A 13,047-nucleotide genomic window follows, 5' to 3' on the forward strand; every position below is an offset into this window, starting at 1 on the left:
AATATTGTTAATTGATAAATTTATTGCTGCTTCCTCAGGTTACAGAAGTGAATTTGAACAACATGTTGTGCCCAGCCATCTCAGATCCTTTTTATGGGCCCTGGTACCGAATCTGGGCATCTGGACATCAGACTGTCATGACCATGACTCATGGGAAACTCATAATCCTGCTGTTTCACAGTGCTGTCCCCACCTTCAAATGGAGCATGGACTTGCTTAGACTCCCAGCTAAGAAAATAGACTGAAATTTCTCCCCACAGATTAGTTCATACAGGAAGCAGAGATATACTGGAAAACAAAGCTGGGGGACGAGAGGACAACTGTTCTTCCCACAGTTTTTTGCCTCAAAAACACCTCTGTAATGAAGTGAGGGTTTTTTTACCTGCTGATTCTCACTGCCTATTGCCAATGGCAAAATTAGTGGCCTTATTCTGGGGAAGGTTCATGTTTTATACATTTTGTATAGATTACAGTAGAATCTTGCTAAGCCACCATTTAAAATTAGGCCAGGACCTGTCCACATTCCAGCAAAGAGTGGCAGTGCTACCTCATTTTGATTCATTTTCCATTAAAGAATTGTACACTTCTAGGATAGGGAATAATGCTGAATTGTAGCACTCCACTGATGTGAACCAATATGCTGAATTGCAGCACCTGGCTTAACTATTAAGGCTTGAATGTTCAAAATAGTCACAGGAAATCATGCACACTTAATCTTCCAATCAGAAGAGCAAAGCAGTGAGGTTCTACTGTATTTTCTTTAAGCTGGTTGAAAATATTGGGGAACAATAACTCATTAAAAAAAATTAATCAACTACTTGATTTCTAAGCTGCAGTGGATAAGTACCTATCTAGTGAAGTCCCATCACAATGCTTTGGAGATGCTTTTATTTTGGCAAGGGGAAAAAAAAGAATGTTGAAATAATTTCTAAAAACCATGTTATGTATAGGCCATGATAAGATATTGCATCCACTGTTTGGTCCTGACTTTGAACAAAATGGTTTTTTTCACTTACCTTATACTAGAGAACGAGTGGAGATACAAAGCCCAATGTAAACATCAGGGATTTTGGTTTTTTTTATACTTTGTAGGTTTTGAAACATTCCTGCTTCCCTCACTGACCAGACTGGTTGAAGAAACCAAGTGAAATTCTTCTCTCCCTACAGCTCTGCTGTATCATGTGTATGGATTTTAAAATGCAGGTATAAAAAGGAATGTCAAATCAGTGCAAGCCTCTACTGCAAAGGGCATGTCCCAGCTTGGTAGCATGACCCATCAACGTGTCTTTTAGAGAACAGAATGGAGATGGGCAGAATGATCAACTGTGTGTGCCTGCTCAAATTTTACAGGAGAAACCATTGGGCAGAAAGATAGAAAATCCTGACTGTGTTCTTCCAGAACTGTGAGTCCATTATGCAGACTGTTGTTTCAGGGCTGCAGGCTTTTCTTGTACAGAAGTTTGGGGGAATTTATAGATTCATTGTGTTGTCAAAGCTGTGACTTGCAAGATAAACCAAAACTATCATACCTCCTCCAGCTGGATCACCTGAAAGTATGAAGTTAAGGTACAAATGCTCAGGAAGCAAAAGCAAATTGACTTTTTTTTTCCCCTTAAAATTTTTTTCTCTGGTGAGGGAACAAGTGGTACTTAAAATATTTTTATTCCATATGATTAAAAAAAAGTACACCTTAATCAGAAATACTGTGTCCCCTATCCTGATTTACAAACTGGTTTCTGACATTGTTCCATGCCTTGCTGTATGTGTGTGTATATATAAAAAAATATACTGTATGCTCACAACTTAAGAACATGCAGCATGTACCTAAACTATCCCTCAGGCATATACAGCTGGTGTTAGTATTACAATAGAAGGACTTTAGACAAATTTTGCAAATACTATTTAGCATTGTTATTTGCTTAATTTATGGTTTCTGTTTTGGATTTTTTTTTTTTTAATTGTTTTTTTTTTTTAGCAACTTCCCTTATTTTCCCCTGTCAGGATATTGTAGTTACTGGAAGCATTTCTCTAAGTAGGAGCCTTTTTTCCTTTTTTAAAAGATAGCATTTCCTATCTGTAATCATCTGCTTCAGGGCATTCCAAATAAGTATAAAGCAGCTGCTGTTTGCCACCATTGACTGCCTCTGGTCAATTAAAACTGCAGGAGCATTTAAATGAGCTCAGGTGTCTCACTCAGTGCAGGCTCTTTGCTTGGAAAGCAGAATTTGCAAAATCTTCTGGCTGACTTAAAATTCAGTAGCAGGAATGTGAACAGAGCTGCCAGGGCCATCCCTGGGCAGTGGAAAGGGATTCCTGGTGCAGAGCTGCTGGGAGTGGGTGCCCCTGCCCTCCCTCCATGGTGGTCACTGGCCCACCAATGCTTTTCCCTCTTAGGCTGCTCCAGTCGTTTCCAGTCCCACAGAAATTCGAGGTGTGATTTCAACACATGGAGTTTGCTGATGGAGCTGCTCATCAGAGCCAGTGGGGCACTTGTACTGCCCTTCTAAACCTTGCGTGGGCATGTTCTGGAGCTTGTTGAATCTTTCATACCAATTTAAGCTGCAAAAATGTCTCGCTGAACAAGGCAAAAAGGTAGAGAGGTAACCAATGACTGCCCTCAGTAAGGATTTTAGAGTACTGGAGCTGCAGTGAGGGAAACAAATGGTGCAGCTGGAGTCAGGTGGGAAGGCAGGAAGTGCAGCCTTCACCTTTTGAACATAAGCTGTTGCTTCTTTGTTGTTGTGCAGTATCAGTGAGGCTGGTTGAGTTAGAACAGAATCATTTAAGTTGAAAACCTGTGAGTTCATCAAACCAAGCATTAACCCAGCACTGCTGAGCCCACTACTAACCCTTATCCCCAGGTGCCACACCTACACATCTTTTTTAGATGTGTAGGTGTGGTACCAGGGCTGTTGAGTCCATCACTTCCCTGGGCAGCCTGTTCAAGGCTTGATAACACTTCTGGTGAAGAAATTTTTCCTAATGTCCAATTTAGACTTTCCCTGGTGCCACTTGAGGCTGTTTGCTCTTGTCATGTTGCTTATTTCCTGGAAGAAAAGGCTGACCCCCATCCTCCCTTCAGGCAGCTGCAGAGTGACAAGGTCCAGCCTGAGCCTCCTTTTCCCCAGGCTAAACACCCTCAGCCATTCCTCAGATGTGTGCTCCAGACCCTTGCCCAGCTCTGATGCTTTGCTTTGGATGTGCTCCAGAGCCTCAGTGACTTTCCTGTAATGACAGGCCCAAGACTGAAAATTACTTCCTTCTTCCCCATGTCCTTCTTTGAAGGTTTTTAGAACTTCATATTGATCTGTGGTGACCCACCAATCAAAACTGCACCAGTATAGCTGAGACAGGTTCCACAGAAGTGGAAGGACAGGTCAGAATGGGAGCAAAAAAGGAAAAAAAACTTCTGAGGCAATTGTCATGGAACTTCACATCCTTCATTCCTCACCTGTCTCTGGTATCTGCTGGAAATATGCATTAGGCAGAGCTTGCCATATGTACAGGAAATGGGAAAGCAGAGTACTTCATCTCTATAGCAGTCATGTGTTGTTTTCCCTGGCAGAGGCCGATTTTTCTTTTCCTTGAATGGTTTATTTTATAGGAAGTTACACTATACAGATTTCTTTGGTTGCTTTATGTTTATGCTGGAAATGAAAGCACAAAACTCTCCTGCTGTTCTTGGGAGACAACTGCATTGTCTCCTGGGGTGTTACACACTCAATCCATGTCAAGATAACTTGAAGCTGTTGCCCAGTACCTGGTGATGAGATTTTACAGTGCTGCAGTGCAGTGCACAAATGAAAGGGCTGTCCTGGGCCTCCTGGTCAAACGTGCCCAAATGTGTCATGGCACTGGGAATTTCAGCAGCAGTGGCAGTGGGGCAGAGCAGGAGTGGGGCTGCACAGCCAGACAACTGTTCCCAGCTGAAGCAGAGTGTAAAATCTTGCGCCAGAGTGGCTTCATTGGGGCCACAATACCCCAAAAAATTATTGTGCAGTGCCGCTGCCTAGCCTTCAGAGATGCTGGTATGGGTTAAGGGGTCTGAACAGAGCCCTCCAAGTGTTGGTATTGTAGGCATTTCAAAAGAAACAAGGAGTTAAACAAACCCGTAATTCCAGCTGCCACTGGCTGCATTTCCCTCCAAGTGTACCCACGAATGAAGCACTATTGGCTATAATAAACCTCTTCACTGATGGGTTTGTTTATGCAGCCTTGGAGTAAGTAGCCCTCCAAACCAGAGGTAAGCCAGTAACATTTCTACCCCCACCACCTCATGCCATGGCTTCAGCTGAACAGGATCCCTGCAGAGCTCTTTTTTCCAGGGATTCAGACACTGTGCAGTGTCTGGGCTGGATCTATTTGTTTAACTTCCTCTTCTAAGCACCAAGGGAGAATTTGCATAGTTTCTTTTGAAAGGTATAAACAAATAGCTCTTGTCCATGTGTTTATAAATTGATGAAAAACCAGTCTATGAACACGCACCTGGAGCTGGTTTTGGTTCAGCTTCTTAGTTCAAAGATGCTGCCCATATGCAAAACTTAGTGTGCTTGAGCAGCTGCTGCCTTGGTGAGCCTGGGAAACAGGAAAAGTCAGTCCATTTGCAATCCAGTCAAACCTTGAGGTCAGAGAGGACCTAAAAGTAGGTTTGTGTTTCTGGCCACAGAGTTTTGATATTTATGTATATTTGAGATAATTTTATAAACTTCAATGGTATTTTTCAGAAATGGCTATTTGCAACTGTTAACTGACTGTACTTTTATGTCCTAAGTCTTGCATCTAAACCAGAAGCCTTTGTTTTCTATGCTCTATAGCTAGTGAAAAAGATGAGTTGTGGTGTTTTCTTCAGTGTCGCAATTGTTTCACTCTAGGTGGATCCATAGGAATTAAATTCATTTTTATAATTAACAAAGCTCTGAAAAAGCCAAAACCCAGGAAGAGGGTGTATGTCAGTCCTGGTGTGAGGTTTCTGCAGGCAGACAGGTTAGCTTTGGTGTTTTCAGTTCTACAGTGACAGGACTCCTAACAAAAACTCTATTGATTTTTGTGACCTTGTACTTCAAGTGATATTGCCGTAAATCTCTCTTGCAGCTGTTGGTGTAACTTAGTCAAAGCCAAGCTGTTTTATAAATAATTTTATTTTTCTTCAGGGTCAGTTTTGTACTTTTAAAAACTATTTCTGCATTTCCTGAGTCATTATCCCAATGCTGCAGAGGACACAGCAGGCAAAGCAGTGAGCACACCCCACTCTCCCAGACCATCCTGTGCCAGGGGCTGGGCTGGAGCACCAGGGGCTGCAGGAACCTCAGGTGCAGGGTCCTTACCCCACACTCTATTCCCAGCATTATCCAGGCACAGAATGGGTTGGAAAGGGCAAGGATGGATGTGGATGGGCTCAACTGCCACATATGCTGTTAGTTCTGACTAATTTGTAAGAGTGTTAAAAATTTTGTAAACTTTATAATGTGCTAAACTTTGGTTATGAGGTAACATTTACAAATAAGGGGTAATTTGTGTACTTGTTTTTGTATTTTGCTCTGGTGGGCTTTTTTGTTGTTGTGCCCCAAGTCCAGATCATTGGGCAAATAATTGTTAAACCTTGGAATTAAATAAATGCATTTTACTGGATAGTTTTGTTATCATTTTATTGTGCCAGGTCTGAGTCTGTCTTGCTTAGGACTTTTTATAACTAAATAAGAATCACATAATATTGGCTCTTTATAAATCAGGTAAGAAGATGGAGGCTCCTGTCTGAAACAGTCTGTACAGCCTGATGTTGTCTACCTTGACACAGCAGTTCCTGGGAGAACAACAGGTACTGGGATTTCTGGAATTCTATGCAGTTCAGTCTGACTTTTGCCTGTCAGTCACCAGCAGTTTAGCAGGGTATAAATCCTTTAATCTCTGTTTAAATAGGACCTGTCCTTGTCTTTCAGGTGCAGAGCTCAGGGAACAGTTATAGTACAATGATGCTTTCTCCACGCTTCCTCACTGTTCCTACCCCAGCTTGGGCAATGTCCTGTAATTCCTACTTCATGGCACTTCAGCAGAAGATAGGAGAACATGCACAGAAGTTTTCAGCTCACACCTTTGTTCAGAAAGCTGCTGTAGCAGCTGCAGGACTGCACTCAGCCCCACACCACAGCATGGCAAAGTAGTTCTAATGTACTTTGCAAATGCTCCTGGCTGTAATAAACATGATTGCAGCATAGCTGATGTATTCTTGTGACCCAGCACATTTCAGACAAGGAGGTTATTGCCTTGTGTTCAGTTCTTGGCAAATACTGTTCTTGGCAGAAGAACATACTGGATGTGCACACCCTGTGTATATATATCCATTGCAGAGGATTCAATTTTTCATGTGGCTGGGGAAAAGAATCAATTCTTCAGCTTAATTTCTCTGGAAGAGTATAAAGACTGATGAAACAGCTTAAGTAGAAATCCAGTGTGAAGTGCTGTATGGCAGCCTGAGCTGAACTAAGCAAGCAATTTCCCATTGCAGGCGCTGCTGATTACTGTCAGCAGCCCTCCGTAACTAATTGGAAATCAGCCTTTTATTGTTTAATACCAACAAATATGTAAGAATAAGCAAGTTTCTACATCTGAAACACCCTTAATGCTACTAGCTTGGTTTGATTTTTACAGCATGGGAACTGAGAGCTGGCTAAAGCAGTGAGAAGTGGAAACTCATTGTAGGAAATAGTAACTAGCTCTGCCTTTCAATGGCCTTAGGGTTTTAGATTAGGTTTAGTGTACGTTTTACACTAAATTTTACCAAATGTGTGAGCCAAGCTTCTATCACTTCAGCATCCAAAGGTTACATGGCTTCTATTGCTCTGCTTTCAAAGGCACTGCATCTACAGCCAGCAGAGCTATTAATACAGCATGAGGCAAACAAAGCCCTTCTAAACTCAGAGCTGAGTTCCAGGGAGATGGAATGCTTTGTCTCAGGAATTATCCTACAGAGGAAATATGCTCCCTTTAACTCAGACTCAGTAGAAAATGTCTCAGTGCACCAAGAATTTGGCTGAGGGACCAGAGTTCTCCAACTCGATTTTGGCATCAGCTGTGCTGCTGCTTTGACAGAGATTCTTCAATACACATTGGCACAATGCTCTGCTGAACAATCTGCCTCTTAAGGGATACTGGTGCTGTGTTGCTGACACCAGTATAATTGGTTCTGCAAAGAAGTTTTGCTTCAAAAGATTGAAACCATTTCTGCCTCTCACAGGAGGGAGCTCAGGCCTGGACAGAATTCCATGTGTAAAGTTAGACAAGAAGTACAAAACTGAACTGGCAATTGATGCAAATGCTGATGAATATACTGAGATAAGTAACAATGTGGCTGATATAAATGGTGATTTCATTGGGAGTGTTTAGTGAAAGTTGCAAGTACCTGTCCCCAGTTTGTTCCTACAGCAGACAGAAGGGAAAGAGGAAAATATTTCTAACACACCCATAGCCTTTAACATTAACACCAGGTACAAATGCTTAAATGAAACATTGACTGAGCCCACACAGTTAAGCAGAGAAACATAAAAAGAAATGGTGATTCTTTTTCCTTATTTTATTGGGTAAATGATTTAAAAGGTAATAACAATAGTGTTAAAACTACTACAATATCTTTCCACAGCCATATCTCACAGACCCACAGATAACCTTCTAGCATTTTTTTTCTTTTTCCTCATTTTTCTCTTTTTAAGCCATACTTATATTAAAATGCCCATTTCAACAGTTTCTTCACACTAATAGCAATTAAATGTGGAAGGAAGAAGGATCTAGTTATAAAGGAAGGGGGTTCAGGTAATCTGTGATATTACTGTAATCAATTGAGTTGCTAAGGAAGGAAGAAAAGACCGAGGCCTTACAAGCTACTCCAGGTAGCTCTAAGCCCACTGTGTGTCACCATGGCATTGAAGATAACTCAAGATGCTGGTGAACAATTTAAAGTAAGTTTGTTTTTTTTTTTTTTTCTGTGTAACATATAAAACACTAAAATAACTTAGAAACTAGATCCAAATATCTTGAAAAGAATCAACTTTGATATACAAAAACAGTCATAAGTTGTTACAAAAGTTTCAAACAAAAGTTTGTTTTCTCAGTGCGTTTATGTACCAGCGCAATTACTGAGTCCAGAGCAAAGAAAGAGGTTCTTCTTTTTTATTTTTTTTTCTTTAACAGTAATAAAAAATGAGGAAAACATATCTTTGTATATAAAGAATCATTGCTGGTCTTAAGAATAAATGTAACCAGAAACCCTTAAATCTGAGAGGCACACTTTGGGTTTCTCTTTTTTTTTTTTTTTTAACTTTTTTATTTTTTTAACATAAAATGAAAGTCACCAGTTTATTTAAATGGAGGAGATACTCAGACTCCCCAAATAAACTTAATTCAATTAACATCACTAGCAAAAATCAGTTAGAAACTGTACAAAAATAAAAAAGTTAACACATTTAATCCTGCAGGGATTTTGTAAGGACTGGAAGGCAGGCTTTAGGAGCAGCATTTGGGCATGGCTGGAGGCTTCTTTGGTTCGATCTAACACACATAAGAGATGTAACCTACTCCAGACAACAGTTTTAAAAACCCGCACAGTTGAAGACAAGTAGAGGTCCATATACAAACTCCAGGTGTGCCAGGGCTGTGCCCACCTTGGTTCCAGAGCGGGGCTGAGGTCAGGACCGGAGCGTCCACCCCTGCCGGAGCAGCATCCGCTGGGATGGCAGCAGGAAGGACACTTGAAGCATCACCAAGTAACAGCTTCGTGTCAAGTCTATGGTTTGGTTGTCTAACTCAGTTTACAGAGCAGAGTTTTTAGGATCATTAGGTAAGAGAATGAAAAAAAAAAAACAAAAACCCCAACAATCTCTTCATTGGAATAAGGCAAACTGAGTAGTGCTCATTAAAAAAAAAAAAAAAAAAATCAGCATTTCAACTTAACAAACAGTGAAATAAGCTACTTGGTTGTACCTTAATTTCTATAAAGTACCCCAAATGAAAAACAAATCTGTAGCTAACCCCAACCATACAGCTAAAAGCTACTAAATGCAACTACAAGGGAATGACATTTGTGAGAGCAATTGCTGATTAGCTTTAAGCAAACAGACCTATTCTGTGCCAGTGCATGTCACAGTGAGCTGCACGTTTGGTACAAAGAATCCCACAATTACAGAAAAACAATCTGCAGCAGTTCAGCACAGTGTGCTGAGGAGGTAGGTGCCCTAGAAACACTGTAGGTAGACTGATTATTCCAATCTTTAAAAAAAAAAAAAAAAAAAATCATACAATCTGATTGACCACAGACTCTGTAACAGTTTTTAAATTAGTGATACAAAACTCTGGTCCAGAAGGGTCTGGCATGAGCTCGGTTCAAAAGCACACCTTTACAGTTTGTATAACACCCTTGAACTATATTTTTAAGCAACAGCTACTAAGAGATAGACAAAAATGCATTGTGCATTATGCTGTATACAAAAAGGAGACAAAACTATCCTTTTCTCCCCCAAGCCATGGTGGGAAGTATTGCTGACCTTGTCCTTAAAATCCTGCAGGATTGTTTATTCATCAGTATATCATTATTACACTGGTAAGAAATTCTGTATAACATCTGCATATATCGAAGATTTCTTAAAAAATCTGATATGATTTTAGATCCGCATGACCAGTCACGTGACCTTCTTGAGGTTGATTAGCACCTTTCAATACATATATATTTTTATATATAATAGATCTTTTTAAAAAACTTCTAACAATGAGCTCATGCAGAAGCACGAGCGAGCTGTAACGAGATGACAGATAAAGATGGGGTTGGATGACTTTTTTTCGCAGCAGAATGATTCAGTTTGTGCTCAGGTTCCCTATAAGGGCAAGAAAAAAAACCAACACAACTCTATCAGGTAGCCACTTGTTCACATTTCCACTTGAAGACTAATTAATCTAAAAGTGTTCCCCAAGTAGAAACAAGACAACAGTATCATTCAAAATAGCCTCTGTATAAACATCTACTCATTTTTGCAGCTTCTGGCTGGTATCTCTTGGCTCCTGAAATTTCAGGCCCTCTGCTTAAAAATTAAGGCATCGCAACTGAAAACGGTAATATTTGGACAAAAATGCTGTGGATGAAGGAATACCAAAGACCTTCTACAAGAACCTCCATAGAAATTAAGTGGCAGACCTAACCTCACATAAGGGATGAGCATAATTGATCCTTATCTGACTTTGAAACCCTATTGAAACACTTTTACAGTTAATCCAATTTTTTTAAACGGAATTTTATCTATTTGATTTTTATATATCTTTATATTTACAAACATTCATTACTCAAAGTAACTGGAATTTCTGCTTACTGTGGTTTATTCACTCAGGTTAGGAAGGTCTTTTCTGTAAGAGGCAGCCTGTGCTGCAATAGGCAGCAGTGGGAGTTCTGCAGGCACAGGAGGAAGCTGTCAGCTCCTGCCATCGACTGACCTTGCAAACAGACCACACATATCTTTTACTAAATCCTATTTTTACAGCAGGAAAAAGTTCCAATCGGTTTTCTTTCTCCTACCGTGTGGAGGGGTATCAGAATTATTAAACAGTACTTACAGCTCTCAAGCACTATTCCTGCAACAGATGAAAACATGTAACATTATGGCATATTTGTCCTGGCTCTCTCACAAGAGTCTTTTTTTCTTTTATTAAACAAAAGTTAACTTGATTCAACTATTCATGACTTGATAAAACTCAGTAATTTCAAGAGCAAATGAAGAACAAAACAGGGATTTTTCTTTTCCAAAATAAGTTTGCTAATAAAAAAAAATAAATCTCACTTTAAAGAGAAAAAAAAGTGTCCAAAACCTTGATGCCAGAGCAGCCTCAACAGGGTTTGCTAAAATGTCTGGAGTATATGTTTTCTATGAATTTTATGTATAAGTATATAATTATGTTATAGTCAAAGGCACTAAAATCTATATCCATTTCTTTCCTAATATGACATCTGCTACTCACCAATCTGTTTTTAGGATACAAATGTCCCTCCTAATTTGAGTCACCAGAAAGGCATCGTCTCATTACAAATGCACTCTTGTGACGACTCCCGACAGGCCTGGGCTGCCTGGGATTGCCAGCACAGGATGGGACACAAAAGGGTCCTGGATTGGATTGTGCCCAAATCATTTAGGCCACTTGATTCTGAAAATGCTTCCATGTTAACATCACCTCTCGATGTACATGAGCTGCTTCTCTTCATCCCAAAAAAGCATTTTGTATGTCAGCCTTGGTGCTCCAGCTGTTTGTGCTGGATCTGGAGATCCTGTACAGAGCTACATGGAATCTTTACTGTGAAGGTGAGATATTGTACACACAACATCATTAAGAATGTTATGAAAATGCAATTCATTGTCTACTTCAATACCTGAATCTGATATGTTTCATTCCCTATCACACCCATTAATGCAAAAGCCATGAAAGCCTTTTTTGCTAAGCAAAGCATCCCTAACTGCAATCCTTAAACTCTTCCTTCCATCCACAGTTACAGAAAGCCTTGATTGATATAATTCAATGTTAATGAAGTAGAAATTTAAATTTTCATTAAAAACCCAAGGGTATATGCTGCAAAAAAATCTGCAGTGAATCAATAATAAAAAGGTATGGGATCTTTGTAGTAATGCAGTTTTCCCTCCCGTTGCCATGATGAGCTGAACCAACTAAGGAGCCTCAACATGGCAACGGAAACTATCATCATAAAATGGTACAGTAATAGAGATAGCTAGACCAAGAAGGGGCAGGGTCTCCTGGGAAGAGGTCTGCAGAGAGGTCCAGTGACTGGTCATGCGGCTCAGTGTCAGGAATAATGGTTGTACGGTGGAAGGGGGTGCCCAATACCATTCTGGAAGTGATGATGCTGACGATGGGCAAGGTACTCTGTGTAGCTCATCGTCATCTTCTCACTGCGGTACCTGGCAAAGAGCAGAGAAGCCAATTCAGGAACTGCTACCAGGAAGCTGCAAGTAGCACCAGAAATGCTGCACTGCTTGTTTGTTCAGTGGCAAGAGCTCTGTACTTCTGTTGCTGGGAATAAGACTGGCTTTAGCTGCACAAGGGAACTGCTACAATTGTCAGGGTCATTTCCCAAATCATGTGATAAATTACCACGTAACTACTTATGAAAAAATACTTCAAGCAAACAGAATTGTTAAAAAATGGGTTGGCTATTTGTTGGTTGAGGTAGAGGGAATAGACAAATGTCCTGTAGCTTCAGCCAACCCTCTACAAAAATATAGTAGGAAAAACCATAAACAAGCACTATAGATTTTTGGGCTGTTTTTAAGCAATCAGTATCAACTGTCTGCCAAATTCTGCTTTTAAAATTATCCCAGCTACATTAAATATAGTTGCATTCTTTTTAGACTAGAATCACAGAATATCTTGGAAGGGACCCATCATGAACATAGAGTCCAACTCCGTACTCCTCACGCAACCACCTAAAACTAAACCATATGGTTAAAAGCATTGCTCAGACACCCCTTGGCTGCCAACAGGCTCAATACCATGACCCTGGAGCTTCTTCCAATGCCTGGCTACCTTCTCAGTAAAGAGCATCTTCCTAATGTCCAGCCTGAACTTCCCCTGAGGCAGCTTCCTTCCCTTCCCTTATGTTCTATTGCTGGTCACCTGAAAGAGGAGATAAGCAGCTCTGTTCCACTGCCCCCCCAGGAGCCTGTAGACTCCAGTGAGGTCTTTCTCAGCCCTCTCCACACTGAACAAAACGTGACCTCAGCTACTCCTCCTGGTTCTTGCCCTCGAGGCCTTTCACTATTTCTGATCACTTTCCTCTCATCACACTCTAGAGTTTGATGTCCTCACAGAGAGGCACCAAACTAATTTTACCAGGCATTGAAGTGAGACCGGCAGACCTGTAGTAACAAGGAACTTCCTTCTTCCAAATGGAACAACATTTGCTAGCTTCCACTTAACTGGGATCTCTCCTGACTCCCAAATCAGTTGAAATATAATGAAGAATGGTCCCACAAGAACATGGCCCAGCTCCATGTAACTAAAAGCAGA

The 13,047-nt window shown here is 40.6% G+C and overlaps 2 protein-coding genes across 4 annotated transcripts in view; one reads left to right on the forward strand and one right to left on the reverse strand.

The window, feature by feature from the left end:
• TMEM164 (transmembrane protein 164) overlaps nucleotides 1-5,628 on the forward strand; it is a 34,863-nt gene extending 29,235 nt beyond the window's left edge. For both annotated transcript variants that reach the window (XM_021547860.2, XM_021547861.2), the window contains one exon: nucleotides 39-5,628. In XM_021547860.2, the coding sequence (XP_021403535.1) occupies nucleotides 39-245 (207 nt within the window). In that variant the 3' untranslated portion in view covers nucleotides 246-5,628. The remainder of the gene's footprint in view (nucleotides 1-38) is intronic.
• Nucleotides 5,629-7,546: 1,918 nt separating this feature from the next.
• Nucleotides 7,547-13,047, reverse strand: part of AMMECR1 (AMMECR nuclear protein 1) — a 96,417-nt gene continuing 90,916 nt past the window's right edge. For both annotated transcript variants that reach the window (XM_021547858.3, XM_021547859.2), the window contains one exon: nucleotides 7,547-11,939. In XM_021547858.3, the coding sequence (XP_021403533.2) occupies nucleotides 11,825-11,939 (115 nt within the window). In that variant the 3' untranslated portion in view covers nucleotides 7,547-11,824. The remainder of the gene's footprint in view (nucleotides 11,940-13,047) is intronic.

Source organism: Lonchura striata, chromosome 14 (genome assembly GCF_046129695.1).
Source record: "Lonchura striata isolate bLonStr1 chromosome 14, bLonStr1.mat, whole genome shotgun sequence".
Lineage (NCBI taxonomy): Eukaryota > Metazoa > Chordata > Aves > Passeriformes > Estrildidae > Lonchura > Lonchura striata.